General features: G+C 44.4%; 1 protein-coding gene across 3 annotated transcripts in view; it reads left to right on the forward strand.

Moving 5' to 3' along the window:
• Window positions 1-6,262: 6,262 nt before the first annotated feature.
• Window positions 6,263-17,193, forward strand: part of TSGA10 (testis specific 10) — a 49,571-nt gene continuing 38,640 nt past the window's right edge. For all 3 annotated transcript variants that reach the window (XM_066579044.1, XM_066579051.1, XM_066579057.1), the window contains exons 1-4: window positions 6,263-6,378; window positions 10,826-11,041; window positions 14,764-14,829; window positions 15,675-15,825. In XM_066579044.1, coding sequence (XP_066435141.1) covers window positions 6,325-6,378; window positions 10,826-11,041; window positions 14,764-14,829; window positions 15,675-15,825 — 487 coding nt within the window. In that variant the 5' untranslated portion in view covers window positions 6,263-6,324. The remainder of the gene's footprint in view (window positions 6,379-10,825; window positions 11,042-14,763; window positions 14,830-15,674; window positions 15,826-17,193) is intronic.

The following is a 17,193-nucleotide window of genomic DNA, read 5'->3' on the forward strand; positions in this document are numbered from 1 at the left end:
CAGAGCTGTGTCAGTGTGTCAGTGTGTGGTGGTGTGCATACAGCAGAGCTGTGTCAGTGTGTGGAGCAGTCTATGTAAGGAGCCATGTGTGATGGTGTGGATGCAGCAGAGCTGTGTCAGTGTGTGGCACTATTGGTTAGCCTGCTGACACACAAATAGTGTCCTTTAGACTGTTCACACTATTGGTGTATTTCTGGTGCCACCATTCTTGTGTCTTCTACAAGTATGTTCACACACAGACTAAACTTTAGTCCATTAGTGACTGAGCTTTTTTTTGTTTTTTTCCATTTCCGTTTTTTCCTCCCTCACCCCCTCCCCTTCAAAAAATTGTGACTCCTTTATTTATCCATCGACGTCACTGTATGAAGGCTTGTTTTTTGCGGGACGAGTTGTATTTTTCAATGGTGCCAATTAATGTACCATATAATGTTCTGAAAAACTTTTAAAAATTTCCAAGTGGCGAAAAATGGAAAAAGAAATAAAATTCCGCCATCTTTTGGTGCCTCTTGTTTTTACAGTGCACAAACTGCAACAAAAATGACATGATAAGGCCGCCTGCACACGGGCGGAAATCCCGCCGCGGTATTTCCCGCGGGATTTCCGCTACTGAAAGTTTGCATAGGAGTGCATTACAATACGCACTCCTATGCAGATGGCCATGGTTTGGCCGCGCGAAATCTCGCGCGGCAAACAAACCGCGACATGTCCTATTTTTGTGCGGGGCACGCACTCACCCGGCCGCCGGCTCCGGTCTGCGCATGCGCCGGCTGTGCTGCAGCCGGAACATAAAAGAGCCGGGGCCGCCAGGCGCGGGTGAGTACGCGCTGCTCTCTGCAGGCTCTCGGGTCAGGTCCCGCGGCGAGAATTCTTGCTGCCGGATCCGACCCGCCCATGTGCAGGCGGCCTAACTTTATTCTATGGGTCAGTACGATTACTGCGATACCAAACTTGTATCGTTATTTTTTTTCAAAAATATTTAATTTTTTTCAATTATTTTCTGCTGCCATCTTCTGAGAGGAATAACTTTTTTATTTTTTGTTGACGTAATTGTGCAAGGGCTTATTTTGTGCGGGACGTCCTGTAGTTTCCATTGGCGCCATTTTGGAATACATACGACCTTTTGATTGCTTTTCAATGCATTTTTTCTTGAAGACGGGTTGACCAAAAAACGCATTTCCGGCATTCTTTATTTTTTTTTCGGACAACGTTCACCGTGCGGGGTAAATGATACGTTACTTTGATAGATCAGATGCAGCGATACCAAATATGTATTTTTGACTTATTATTTAGATTATTTCATTATAAATCTGGCAAAAGGTTTTTTTTGTGTTTTTTATTACTTTTTTAAATTATAAAAACTTTATTGATCTTATTCTTCCTTTTTTTTTTAGTCCCCACAGGGGACCACAACATGCAATGCTTTGATCGCTCCTCCAGTATGATGTAATGCCGGTGTCATTAATGCAGCGGTCGCCATTACCTTTTCATCTCCGGTTGCGGGAAGAGGACTTAGTAAGTCGGGAGCCAGTGAGTACGTCGGTGAACAGTGAGCATCTCCAAAATTTGGTAATTTAGCAAATGTAAAGATGGAACAAGACTTCTGCAGCGCCACCTATTGGAAGGCAGCATTCCTGCAAGTCAATGTCAGACTTTTTAAACAAGCCTTATAATAATCCGTCACCTCTAAAGGCTTCCCACTATCAGCACTCCTTGGCTTCTCATTCCCAGTGGCCTCACCTGACCAGGCCGCTGGGAACTGGAAGCCAGGGAGCACCGACAGCAGGAAACCTTCAGGGAGCGCCACATAGCATGAATTCAACTGATTCGCGGTTGATTTCCAGTCAGAAAACACACCAATTATGTGGATTTTGACTGTTTGTTGAATGCAAAAATTTCTGATGTAGACATACCGCAGCATTCACGCCCCATGTAAAAATACCCTAATTGAGTGTGAGGTATGCTGCAACGTTCAAAGGGGCCCCAGTAATAAGTGGTCCCTACAGTAACCTCAGTAGTAATAGTGGCCCCCACAGTGGCCCCAGTAGTAATAGTGTCCCCTATATCAGCCCCAGTAGTAATAGTTACCCCCGCAGTGGCCTCATTAGTAATGCTGACCCCCACAGTGGCCTCACTAGTAATAGTGACCCCTATATCGGCCCCAGTAGTAATAGTGACCCCTATATCGGCCCCAGTAGTAATAGTGACCCCCACAATAGCCTCAGTAGTAATAGTGTCCCCTATATGAGGGGGAGCGCCGCATAGCATGAATTAAACTGCGGATATGTGGCTGATTTTCAGTCAAAAACCACACCAATTTTGTGGATTTTCACTGTTTGTTGGATGTGAAAATTTCTGATGTAGACGTACCGCAGCATTCACGCCACATGTAAAAATACCCTAATTCAGTGTGAGGTATGCTGTCACATTCAATGGGGCCCCAGTAATAATAGTGTTCCCTACAGTAAGTTCAGTAGTAATAGTGACCCCCACAATGGCCTCAGTAGTAATAGTGTCCCCTATGTCAGCCCTAGTAGTAATAGTTATCCCCACAGTGGCCTCTGTAGTAATAGTGTCCCTTATATCGGCCCCAGTAGTAATAGTGACGCCTATATCAGCCCCAGTAGTAATACTGACCCCCACAGTGGCCTCAGTAGTAATAGTTTCTCCTATATCGGCCCTAGTAGTAATAGTGAAGGCCCCAGCTTTAGGCCTTAATCCAACAACCTCAGGCTCTGGTTTCAGTCCTTCATTCCACACCCTCAGGCCCCAGCATCAGGCTTCTGTCCTTCCAGTTCAGGTCCTGGCTTCAGGCTTCTGCCTACACTCTGAGGACCCAGCTTCAGGCTTTAGCCCTACACACTTAGGCCCCAGCTTTAACCGTACACCCTCAGGCTTCAGCTTCAGGCTTCCGCCCTTTACTTAGACTGGCATTTCATACGTAAAATATAAAAGGTAAGGATTGTGCTGGCACAAAGTGCACTATATGTATTGAGTGGCACACTCCTCTTAATACATTTAGCACATTTTCAAGTTATCCCTGTGCCAAAGATGGATTTCCTTTGGTATAAATTACGGTATATAAGGTGACGAGATTTTCAGTGTCAAAGCCGGACCGAGGGCTGTGCTCAGGGGGGGCGGAGCTCATCACAACATATGATTCTGCAGCATTTCTACATCCCAAAAAAACTGTCAAAATCCGTACCATTGGTACAGGCCGCTGGGAACTGAAAGCCGGGGAGTTCTGACTGTAGGAAGCCAACGGAGGTGGTGAGGGGAGCACCGCATAGTATGAAATCAGCTGCAGATACTCAGCTGAATTCCAGTCAAAAACCGGACTAATGGTGGGGTGACCCTGGGGACAGGAGGAGGTGGGGACTGTTGAGGTGATGTGGTAAGAAAACTACCTGGGACGGAATAGGTAAGTATAGATTTTTTTTTTTCTAAATATAATGCCCCTTTAATAAGTGGCTGTCTGACATTATGATGCCAGCTTTTATGCCCAGAAACTATTTGGGCCAGGCTGATCTCCATTTTATTTGACGCGGGACGACACCTTCTGTATGTTGACAGCGTTAGATCAGTGTGCCACAAATTTTGTGCATTAGTTGCATTTAAAAAATGCAGCTAATAAGTAGTACATAGTAAGTCTAGACATTCTTAAGGGGAGTCTGTTACCGTCCTTTTCCACCGCTCTCTGAGAGCAGCACAAGGTTGTGACAGTCACACAGAATCCAACCCTGCCTGTGGCTGAGGACACTGCGGGTGTTCTACTTACCCGTCCGGGTCTTCGTCTGGGTCTTCATTGTTTTCACTGCATATGCAGGCAGAAGTGCCAGCGACGCACATGCGCAGGGGAGTTTTTTTTCTTAAACTCCTGCTTTCCTGCAGAATCCCTCCTAAATCCCCCAGAATTTAATTGCAGGCGGGCTACAGATTGGACGGCTTCCGTTGACTTCCAGCCCATAATAGGATGAAGCGACCAATATTTATTAGGATCACATATATGTAAACAAAGAAACAAACAAAAGATTTACAATAAGGGTTAAGATGCATGCAGGGGGCAACTGCGGCGTGTTTCGGGGCTCTGCCACCCCTTTATCAAGCTGCCCCATACTGATAAAAACGCTCTTTATGTAACCCAAGGAGTTTTGGAAAGTCTCCTCCTCTTGGTGACGTCAGAACGTCTCGATGCACAGTGCATTGTGTCAGAGCGTCATAATGTACAGCACGCTGCGTTCCACCCAGGTCCAGGGCGTGAGCAGACCATTGACTCAGGGAACGCTCTCTTGGACATAGTGTCACCGGTGGGCGGAGGAGGATTCCTCCATCGAAGTCACGAAGCCAGCGATACGTCCCAGAGTTAGCCCCATGCTCTTCAGTGATTACAATTGAAATAAAAGCAATTTGCTTGGCAACCTTATCTGCAGTACCTTTGTGTCTAATCTGCCCTATACACTGATGTAATAACCTTGTTTGGTGGCATAGTCATATCAGGTATCCCAGTATAACAATTAACTCGTTTGTAGCCCTGGTGCATCCAGGGAAATTCTATGGCAGAGTAGGTATATGTCCGCAAACCATCAATACTATACATCAAAAACATCCCATCAAAAGCACCCATCGCAATAATAGTAAAAATACGTATAGGTGTCACTTGACACCCATTCCACTATAAAGGATTAAATTCTGGTGATTGTAAGGTGCAATCTTGCTTTTGGGGAGGTCTTCATGGAGAGGACCTCCTATACTCTTCATATGATAAAAACTTCATATCTTACCATCATCACCATTTTTTTGGAGTCGTTGCGCCTTGAGCCATTTTTTTCTCACTCCCACTCCTATACAGTAAGGGCTCCTACCCACTAGCGTATATTTGAATGCTGCGATATCGCTGCGTTTTTTTAATGCAAGCATCAATGGGACTTTCTAATGTTAAAAATTGCATCGCACAAAAATCGCAAAGCACAAACTTGCGATTTTTGTGCGATGCGATTTTAACATTAGAAAGTCCCTTTGACAATTGCATTAAAGGAGATGTCCCGCGCCGAAACGGGTTTTTTTTTTTTTAAACCCCCCCCCCCGTTCGGCGCGAGACAACCCCGATGCAGGGGTTAAAAAAACCACCCGCACAGCGCTTACCTGAATCCCGGCGGTCCGGTGACTTCAATACTTACCGCTGAAGATGGCCGCCGGGATCCTCTATCTTCGTGGACCGCAGCTCTTCTGTGCGGTCCACTGCCGATTCCAGCCTCCTGATTGGCTGGAATCGGCACGTGACGGGGCGGAGCTACACGGAGCTACACGGAGCCCCATAGAGAACAGCAGAAGACCCGGACTGCGCAAGCGCGGCTAATTTGGCCATCGGAGGCCAAAAATTAGTCGGCACCATGGAGACCAGGACGCTAGCAACGGAGCAGGTAAGTAAAAAACTTTTTATAACTTCTGTATGGCTCATATTTAATGCACGATGTATATTACAAAGTGCATTAATATGGCCATACAGAAGTGTATAACCCCACTTGCTGCCTCGGGACATCTCCTTTAAAAAAGAAAACGCAGCGATATCGCAGCATTAAAAAAAATGCTAGTGAACACCCACTTGGTTGTCAATGAGACTTTCCTTATGTTAAAAACGCATCGCGAGCTGGTGTTTTGCAATTTTTGTGCGATGCATTTTTAACATCAGAAAGTCCCATTGACAATTGCGTTTAAAAAACGCTGCAATATCGTGTGAAAAAAAACGTGCAAGAAAAACGCAAGTGGGTGTTCACACTAAGTCACTTGGATTTGAGTTTTCTTGAAATACTGTTATTATTGCTCACTAAAGAAGCGTAATACCTCCTTTATTTATATATATATATATATATATATATATATACATATACATATACATACATACATACATACATACATACATATTATTCTCTCAATTATTTACTCAAAGTATTGGACACTTTTCTGTAAACAGCAGCAATGGACATTATAACATGTTCTCCATATAATAAATATTCTGTGCAGTTCTCTAGAGGTATCAGACACATTTTAGCCACTGTGCACAGGGGGGCAGCAGTGTGGTTGGCATTGGAATTGCTAGTAACTATGTATAGCCCCCAACAAGGTGGAGGTTGAGTTTAGAAGAGTAGGATTGTTGTGGGTGGGGGATGCTCTAACCACTACTGTGACAACAGAGGAGGACTGGAGGGAAGGAGAGGAAAAGTGCGGGAGAGGACAGGCTGTGAAAGGAGGGCGGGCAGAGGTAGGAGGGGTGGGCACTGCTTTTCAAGCACCCACATCCAGGAGCCGGCTTTAGCACATAATCTAGGCATGGCAGGTAAACACCTCACCGGGTCTCAGAGAGTCACAGAGCTGCAGATAAAGGTATTCACTCCGTTTTCAGTGTTTTATTTAGCTGTTCTTTTCTTCCTTCATGAATCTCCATTGCACATCGATATATAGGTAACACTTCTACTAAAAGCAATGACATTTACTATAACAAGCAGCACTTAGTACACAGTAGCGCACGCCATGGAGGTACATGTGCTAAAAGTGGGACCGCAGCTCAGCTGTGCCATTCATAAAGTCTGCTGCCTGAGACGCCTATTGTGAAGGCTTGCTTCCCTTGTCGCCATGGAGACCAGCTTACCGGTGACTTCAGTTGGGTTCCCTTATCGCTGGCTCCCATCCATACTGTTAGTATTAGTTTTCGCAGTCTTTGATTGCTTTACGTACTTTAAACGTTCATCTATATTGGTATGGCGTGTTGACCCATGACAGCAGCACCGCTGACTTTTGGTTTGTCCTAATTTTATTGTTTTACGTGTAATCATGTGAACCGTATGTAGGGATACGTGCGCACGGAGTGGAAATGGTGCGGGTTATGTAGCAGGGGAATCCCACCGTGGGAAATCCGTAGGGTTTTCTATTAGACGCAGTGTGGATGAGATTTCAAAGTATGTTATCCATCTAAGTGGAAAGTAAATTGTGGCATGAATGAGCTAATGCAGAGCACAGTCCACAGCACTTCTATCCAGGGCTCACGCAGGTGTATTATGGGCATATGTTTTACGTGTGTAATACGCAGTACACAGCACGCTTGCATGTAACACGCGTATATGCCGCAGATTACATACCAAAATAGGACATGCTGCATTTTTTCACATGCGTAATACGCAAGCTTTAGTGGCCCAATGTGATTCATTGAGCTTTTAGGACGGACTCAGACTAGTGTAGATGCAACTGCGCTCGTCGGCACAGAGTATAGTTGCGCCTGAAAGAGGGGAATTTCTTCACGGGCCGATATTGCGCTTGCCCGTGTGAAGTTAGTCTAAGGGCTCTTTTACACGAGCGTTTTATCATGGCTATTTTGCCATGATAAAACGCCACACAAAAATCGCGACTGTCTGAAGTATTGGATTCCAATGCATTCACTCAGATGGGCGATTTTCTGACATGGAAAATCCGGCGGCCAAAAAAGATAGCAAATACTGTGCACATTCCGGCCAGCATTTTTATATGCGGCTGGAAAAGATAGGTCTTGTCCTATCTTTTTACCAGAATACACAGCCGGTTTCCATAGACTGCTATGGGAGCCTATGAGAGCTGTCAGAAAAGGGGAGGGGGAGGGAGTTTTGCAGTGGCTAGCATTGCTAAAGTCCCTCCCCCTCCTTTTGTTGCCAGCTCACATAGGCTTCTATGGGAGCTCCTATTGCCACAATCAGCCCAGCACCCGGCCATTTGAATGGGCGAACAAATGGAAGTTTAGCTGCGGCTTGGTCGCGGCTTTCTTTCGTCCTTCCTTTTTTGTTTTTTTTGGCTGCGATGTGGGTGGCCGAAAATCCCAACGCTTGAAAGAGCCCTTAAGGTGATAGCCTGTGTAAAAGTTGTATAACTTTTTATCAACCCCCCCAAAAAACGCTTAAAGGGGTTGTCCCGCGCCGAAACGGGTTTTGTTTTTTTTAACCCCCCCCCCCCCCCCGTTCGGCGCAAGACAACCCCGATGCAGGGGTTAAAAAAACAAACCGAGTAGTACTTACCCGAATCCAGGCGGTCCGGCGTCTTCATACTCACCTGCTGAAGATGGCCGCCGGGATCCTCTCTCTCTGTGGACCGCAGGGCTTCTGTGCGGTCCATTGCCGATTCCAGCCTCCTGATTGGCTGGAATGGGCACGTGACGGGGCGGAGCTACACGGAGCCGGCATTCTGCACGAGCGGCCCCATTGAAGACAGCAGAAGACCCGGACTGCGCAAGCGCGGCTAATTTGGCCATTAGAGGCCGAAAATTAGTCGGCACCATGGAGACGAGGACGCCAGCAACGGAGCAGGTAAGTATAAAACTTTTGATAACTTCTGTATGGCTCATAATTAATGCACAATGTACATTACAAAGTGCATTAATATGGCCATACAGAAGTGTATAGACCCACTTGCTGCCGCGGGACAACCCCTTTAAACAAGTGATAGTCTTCCTGTGTAAAATCGGGACCCAACAGGGTACTGAGCAAGAAATCACTTGTCAGCTCTGATTGGCTGAGACAGTCAATGAAGGGCTGTGATTGGGCATCGAGCCAGCCCGAGAACCAATCACAGCAATCTATTGCTGGAGGCAGGGTTCTCAAACCTGGCCTATGGCAATAGATTTGTCAGTGCAGGGAAAGCCTGGAGCAGCGGCAGAGATCAGCGGCCGCGACCCGGATGGCAGCGGGTAGGTGCGTATTGATTTTTTTTTTCTTTCAGCATCCTTGGCTGCGTTTTTACAGCTGTGCTGAAAACAGCATAAAGAATGCCAGCGCTGCTGAAACCGGGCTGAATCTGCAGTAACGCAGCATTGAAAAACGCTGTGTTTCTGCAAACGCCTTTGTGTGAGGGAGGCCTAAGGCCACATTCACATGAGCGCGAAACCTGCACAAATCGCTGCATGCTCTATCTTTTTTACTTTCCTCGGAGCGCATCACCCATTGTTTTCAATGAGACAGTCACATACATCACATGGCACTCACATGCCGTGCAATGTGCATGTGAGTGTGATGTGACGTTTCCCATTGAAATCAATAGGAAAGGCTTGCCACCCTCTGACACGCATGAAACACACGCCGGAGGATCGCAAATTTACAGAAGTGAGGTGTTTTTGCATAAAAAACGCCTCACATCTACAGGTACAATGCCCATGTAAATGTAGCCCAAGAGTACTTTAACACTGCAGGACTGTTAACAGCTTGCTAACCTCAGGACCGGTCCTTGTTGTCCATATCAACCAATCATGGTGCAGCTTTCATTTCTTATACTGCTCTTGTAAAATGAAAGCGGAGCTGTGATTGGTTGCTATGGGCAACAAGGACAGTCTTACTGTTAGTTTTGAGAAATAAAGCCCACTGGCAGTGCTCTGGCTTATAGATGAGGGTTACAAGTAGGGGACCCTCCTTTAGGCTTCATGTCCACAGGATAAAATCCGCAGCGTTTTTCCTGCAAGCGGATCCGCGCCCTATAGGGATGCATTGGACACCCGCAGGTAGTTAAATACCTGTGGATGTCATTTTTCCCTTCAGGCGTGGATCTGCGTGCGGGAAAAAAAGCGTGACATGCTCCATCTTCGTGCGGGCGTCCTGCGGGGACGGCTCCCACAGGCTTCTATTGAAGCCCATGGAAGCCGTCCGGATCCGCGGAACACCCGTACCAGAATTAAAACTTACCTGTCCGGACGCTGTGGATCTTCCCTCCGTCGTGGCCGCATCTTCTGTCTTCGGCCCAGGGGATGTGCCCGGCGCATGCACGCGGCACGCTGCCAGCATGCTGAGCACATCCGCTGGGCCGAAGAAAGAAGATCCGTCCGCGACGGAGGAAAGATCTGCAGCGTCCGGACAGGTGAGTTTATTCTTATTTTCAGCCTCATGTCCCCGGGAAAGGAGGGACCCGCTGCGGAATTCTGCATGGAGAATCCGCGGCGGACCTGAATTTCCCCGCGGACATGAGGCCTTATTCTCTTAGGCCGGGTTTACACGGGGCGGAATTGCCGTGCAGGCTTCCTGTACGTAAATTCCGCCGGCAATTCTTAGCCCAGGATAAAGCAGCATAATAAATGAGATTTGCAAAAATCTCGCCCACATTCTGCGGCCAAGCCACGCTAAAATTGACATGCCGCGTGGAATTCAAAACCGCAGCATGGAAATTTTATTGCAGTTTCCGCTGCGGCCATCTCTCCTCTCTATGGGGAAGAAGTGGCCGCAGCGGAATAAGCTGCTTGAAAACCCACGCGAAACCCATAGGACTTCAAGTTGCGGAAATCTTGTGGACTTTTCTTGCGGTCCCACTGTGGACATTCCATGAGATTTCTGTGGGATTTCTGTCCGTGTGAACCCAGCCTTGGAAATCCCCAGTGTGTGTTGGAAAACTGAACTTTCTTTATTGTGTTTTTGGGATCAGTGTTATTGATATACATTAAACAATAGGTATGTGTTAGGCCACTTATACCCAGGGATTGAGGGCAGCTGAGAAACCACTGCAGTGGCACCTAATCACCCAGTTGTGAATCTGGCCTTATGCTTCCAATGAGATAGAAAGGGAAACATGTAAGAGCCAAGGAACGAAGTATGACAAGAGAGGTTGGCTGCAGCAACCAATCAGAGATCAGCTTTCATATTTCTAAAGCACATTGGAAAGTAAAGGAGCAATGTGATTGGTTGCTAGGCCTAACTGCTCCCGTACTCCTTTGCACTGGTCTCTATACATCTTCCTCAGCATCTGTATATAATTAGGCTGTAAGTGCTTTCTCTAAAGATATTTGCATTGTGTAATTTGAAATAATATTCTAATTTATTGCTTTACCCACTAGATTGACGAACTGCAGACTACAAATCGGACCCTAGAACAGCACATTGCACATCTTACCGAAAATAAAGAGTCTGTGAGCAATGAAGTTGAGATCTTGACTCGAAAAAATGATCAACTCTGCAAAGAATTGACAGAGATAGACAAACTAGCGGAGCAACTTGAGAAAGAGAAGGAACAGGCTCTAAATATTGCTGACCAAGAACTAGAGCAAGCAAAGGTATTCATTTCAACTATAGTGTAGTTTCAGTTTGATAGCAATGGACATGAAGTACTAACCTACACCCATATACCAGTATCTAGCTGTATCTGTTGTGCCGTGCTCTGTCATGTCTCCATGTCACTTCTTTCTCAGCCTCCTTTTGGGTCAACTATCAGCTGTGTGTTATTTTTACATGGCTCGATTTGAGCAGGGTTACAAGCATCAATCAACAAGATCGACGCTTGTTTAAACTGTATTGACGGGGGGATGATTATTCATACGATCCTTTGTGACTCTTCCTTTGTGTTGCATCGCATTGCACGAAAGCGCGGTTTTCTTGCAGTGCAATGGAACTTTGCCAGTAGGAACTCCTACTGTCAAAGCCCTAAAATAGGCCCTAGCTGCATGAAAAAAACACATACATCACCTGAGAAGCGCTGTCAGCTGCTCTACGTCTTCTCCCAGGTCCCGGCAGTTGTCTTCAGGCATCTCTTCTGGTCAGAGATTGGAAAATCCCCGCCTGCTGGAACCACTGCCTCAGACTGGCGGCGCTCAACCATTCAGAGCCAGCCCTCGACAAACTAATAACATCCATTCATTGAATCATTGAATGGCAGTGATTGGTTCATCAAGCGCTGGCTCTCATTGGCTGAGCTGCGGCGCTCGAGAACCAATAAGAGGCAGAGTTTCCTGGAGGCAGGGATCGCGATATTCTCCCATTGCTTTCAATGGGGCAGTTGCTGCTGCTGCCAGCCCCATTGAAAACAATGGACAATATGACAGAAAGAAAGGAGATGCTGCGATTTTTACTTTTTTCACAAAGCATCGCAGACGTGAAAACATCGCAAATGGAAATGAAACCATTGAAATTCATTGGTTTCATAATCATGCGTTTTCATTCCCTCTCGCGACACAAGAAAAAAAAAATCAATACTCTTCAAGCTGGCGCTGTTCGTGTCCCTGCTGCTTTTCTCCGGAAATCCTGGTACTTGTCATTGCTGACAGAGGATCTTTTGCTAGTGATGGGGTTTGAAGACTCCGTCTCCAGCAAGAGATTGCTCTGATTGCCTGAGCCTGCTGAACAAATCAGAGCAATCTCTTTCTGGTAGGCGGGGATTTTAATCCCCGTTTCTAGCAACATGCTTGACAAGTGCCCAGCAGCCAACCCGAAGTTCTGGAGAACAGCAGCGGGGACCCCGACGGTGCCAGCTAGATGGGTATTCCTTTTTTTCTTTAAGTAGTGCAGCTAGCGCTTGCGTTTAGCACTACCTAAAAAAAATGTGGCAAAAAAGTTGTGATACGTTTTCAGCAGCGCTGAAACCACTGCCTATCATACAATTCCATTGCTGTCAAAAGGTTTGGTACCATGTTAGCCAGTAGAGCAAAAGTGCAAATTATTCACATCCATGTCTGTGCCTTGTCATAAGTATGTATAAATATGCATGTGTCTTCGGATCTATTTCATTAAAGCCTGAAGAACCCTGCATTGGTTTGGAAGTTCGCATTTACATCATGTATTTTTTTTAGACATTAAAACGTATCATATCTACAAGATTATGTGGTTTCTCTTGCTGGGAACAAGGGTTTGCTTGTTTAGCAGCAGATCGCTGGTACCTTCACATGCTGCAATGATCAGGTGGACAAATGTTTGGATGAACATTCGTTACTAATCATCTAGTAACGTAGTATGTAGGGCCAAAAAAGGCATGTCCAACCAGTTTAGTCTATTACACACCAATGTTGATCCAGAAGAAGGCAAAAAACACTCCAATGGGGTAGAAGCCAATTTTCCCATTTAAGGGAACAGAATTCCTTCCCGACTCCAAAAGGCCCTAATGTCAGCTGCTTAGTTACCTGCTACACCAAATTAAATGGGTTGTTCACTTTGTAGCAGATTTTCTGAAAGGCCTTAAACTGTCAAGTTATTGCATTTATAACTATAGCTTCATAATGTATGCTAGCTTTATAATTGAAGATCCCCCTGCTGCCAATGTAAACATTGGAGAATGTTGCTCATTGTGTGCATAGGATGCAATAAGCCAATGATCACGGGATTTACCTATAGGACCACTTCTGTAGCTGTGCCTAGCTGCATCTACTTCTGCTCAGGCGTTGAACAATGGTTGAATGCACCCTTTGCATTTATAGATGCCAGCATCTAAATCTCCTGTAGGTGCACATGTCTAAGATTCATTGGGCTATAGTTCCCACATCATAATGTTACTCAAATTCTTTCAGATGGCCAGTGAGAAAAAATTGCTTCTAGCACCCCATCATATTGACTGGCCTACACAAGAGTGGGAATCACTCTGCGGCCATGTACAAAAGTATTTTTGGTTGATGAGTGAGCTACTGAGCACGTGTGACCACTAATATTGGACACATTAGATCAACATTTTAACAGCGGATCATAACAACACCAAGGGATGCCATAACAAGTATAAAGAAGCATTATCTCGTCACAGTAGCACTTTTCAAAGGGGTATTCTGGGACTTTAAATACTGATGACCTCTCTTTAGGATAGGTCATCAATACTGTAGTTGATTGTTTGCGGCCAGCTGTTCAGGATCCCTCCAATCAAGTGATCGTTTGGCCTGCTGTCAGTGCAATGGGCTGGACATTGTCATTGCTAGTCAGATCCAGAATTGTAATAGCCAGATTCACTGCCATTGAAATTAGTGGGGGCGCTGCCACCTATTACACTTCCGGCTCTTCATTGTGGTCAGGACTGGGCGTCCGCCCCTGACCGCAATGAGGTACTGGAAGTGTAATACTAAGCATCACTCCCATTGATTTCAATGGGAGAGAAGACTGCTATTACATGTCCTCCTCCCAAACACCTATGACGACCTCCGTCTCCTGCACTGATAGTGTGACGAATGATCAGCTAAACGGCGGCGGTTTCAGGCGATCATATATTGATACCTATCCTGAGGATAGGTTAGCACTAGTTGGTGTCCTGGAATGGCCCTTTAAATTTTTCTAATTGAAAAATTGCTATGATTTGCCTCATCTCTCAGAAAATTGTAATATTTCAATTTAAAAAGGCAATGGTTGTTAGACTGTGTGTGCCTTGTAACCATAAAGTCATATGACTCCACTCAGTAGCTCAAAGCTGGATTGGCTTTGTGCTGAGAGCAATGAAAGGGACTTGCTAACAGTCAACCCATTCTATCCCCTTTCTAAGGCTATGGTATTTGTCACATTTCTTTTATTTAGGTGGAATTAAGCTCTATCCAAACTGTTTTGTAATTGCAGTGCAAACACTGAATATATCCAAAGGCCTCCATGAACCCAGCATATGCCAAAAGAGTGTCCTTAGTCCTTCCAGTGTATGCATCACCATAGGAAATAGTACTCTATACAGAGGCATACAGTAAAAAAAACATGCTGTGCATTATACATTTTTGTACAGCCAATTTGGAAGCTCTGTTGTAGGAGATTGTAGTAGAGGGAAATGGGGAGTATGATAAATATGAACGCTAGAGATTGGGATGAAGGGAGCAATTAAATTTAAGTTTGTACATCTGACAACTGTTGTGCTTTATTGCATTGACCAAGGTTAGTGGGGCTTATTCTAGAACCCAGTCCTTGGACATCCAAAGAGCTTGTCCTCTCCTGTATGTATGGAAAGTGGTACAGATCATGCAGGGCTGTTATTACTCATGCTTTATTGTCTTTCAGGTCTGATGTAGAATGAATGTATTAATGACATTACATTTCTATTTTGTACTTTCAGAGTGAAGTAAGACAACAACAGAAAACCATTGATAACTTGGAGGTCACAGTAAAAAATCTAAAATTAGTGAGTAATATTCATAAATTCTCCGTATTTGCCCAATAGAAAATAATTCCAATACGGAAGCAAAAAGAGACAAAAGTAGGTCATGCTGCGTTTTTAAAAAATGGCAGCGAAAAATACAGCCATGTGGATAGATATATACCGTGTTTCCTCAAAAATAAGACCGTGTCTTATATTAATTTTTTTTCAAAAAGGTTTAACTTTTTTACATGTATAGCTGCCTGGACACTATTTAAATTGACTTTTTAATTAACTGTTAGCAGTTTGGACTAGGGCTTATATTTCAAGCATCCTCAAAAAGCCTGAAAAATCATTTTGCATCCTGAAAAATTCTGGAAAATCATGCTATGTCTTATTTTCAGGGAAACAGGGTAGATTTACATTCACTCTGTATTAAGGCCTGTAAAACACGGACCAAATACATAGTTAAAAAAACCCCAATCATCTGAATTTTTTTCATTGTAGAAAGACTAGTGCAGAGTGTTTATAGCCACTGGCAACCAAAGGTCTAGGCTGCACAGGCAATTTTTAGTAGCCTAATTTGAAACATGTTTACCTATGGGACTTGCTACTTCAGTGATTGATGCTCAGTCACCAAGAATATATAGGTTAATATCTTCCAGTGTATATGCATTTACATACATAGTTACTATTCCTTTATGTAGAGCTGGTTATACACACCACTACAAACCAGGGTACAGAGATTATGGATGTAGTTGGAACTGTAGTTGCTAAGCTAATACATGGAGCCATGTCACTATATTACTGAATATTTAATGCATGCAATAATGCTCTATGTCTACTGAGGTAAAATAAAAAATATAACTATTTTATTTCTCTGTAATCAGGACACTAGCATTGCCAAAGAACAATTAGATAAAGCTGCAACTGAGCTGGAAGAGAAAAAGCAGGAGACCAGGACCATAAATCTTCTTTTAGACCAACTGCAGGAAGACAACAACAGACTTAGCAAGAAAGTTGAAAAAATTGAGAAAGCCGGTATTTTTGTCATTACATAATAACTTGATTACCTGGAATGTAAAATCATAGTATTTAAGTTTCTAAGAAATCCCACAATCCAATTACATGTTACTACAAAATTTTTATATATAGTTTTAAAGCTGTTTTTGAAGTCCTCCCAAAGGATAGCATAACTTAGTAGGGAAATGCAGTAGATATAGTATATTTTGACTTTTTAGTAAAGCATTTGACAAAGTATCTCATACCATACTTATTGAAAAAATGACCAAATATGGGATTGACAAGGCAACTGTTAGGTGGATTCACAACTGGCTGAGTGATCATACTCAAAGAGTGGTCATAAATGGCTGCACATCCAAGTGGAAGAATGTATTAAGTGGGGTACCACAAGGCTCTGTCCTGGATCCAGTGTTGTTCAACATTTTTATAAATGATCTGGAGAAGGGAAATGATTGGAAGCTGATCAAATTTGCCGACGACACAAAACTTGGAGGGATAGCTAAGACTAGGGAAGAGAGATCTAGACAAGCTTGACCAGTGGCTGCCAAAAAACTAACAGAATGGTATTTAACAAGAAGAAATTCAAGGTCCTATATATGGGCAAGCAAAATGAAACAAACACATGCAGAATGTGAGGAATTGAGTTAAGCAGCAGCACATGTAAAAAAGACTTGGGTGTACTAATAGATCACAAACTGAACATGAGTCAACAATGTGATGCAGCAGTAAAAAAAAGGCAAACACAATTCCTGGGATGTATTACAAGAATCATAGAGTCTAGATCACGTGAGGTAATTATCTCCCTGTACTCTTCCTTAGTCAGACCTCATCTGGAATACTGTGTCCAGTTCTGAGCTCCCCAATTTAAAAAAAGACCTAGGCAAACTGGAGCAAGTTCAGAGAAGAGGTACCAGGATGATGAGCGGTCTACAAACCATGTTCTGTGAAGAACGGTTAAAGGCTCTGAGAGTGTTTAGCTTGTAAAAGGCTGAGAGGAGACAAATATCTGAAGGGCTGTCACAGTGCAGAGGGATCAGCCCTATTCTCTTTTACAGAAGGAAAGACTAGAAGCAGTGGGATGAAACTGAAAGGGAGGAGACACAGATTAGATATTGGACAGTGAGGGTGATCAATGAGTGGAACAGGTTACCACTTGAGGTGGTGAGTTCTCCTTCAATGGAAATCTTCAAACAGAGGCAAGACAGACATCTGTCTGAGATTATTTAGTGAATCCTGCATTGACCAGGGGGTTGGAGCAGAAATATCCTTCCAATTCTACCATTCTATGATTCTAATGACAATCAGGCTGATCACTCGCCTTATCTTTCTTCTTCCCGCTCCCTTCTAGAAGCTTGCTTGCACCCTAACCAGTCCCTGCAATTTACA

Source organism: Eleutherodactylus coqui, chromosome 1, assembly GCF_035609145.1.
Source record: "Eleutherodactylus coqui strain aEleCoq1 chromosome 1, aEleCoq1.hap1, whole genome shotgun sequence".
NCBI lineage: Eukaryota > Metazoa > Chordata > Amphibia > Anura > Eleutherodactylidae > Eleutherodactylus > Eleutherodactylus coqui.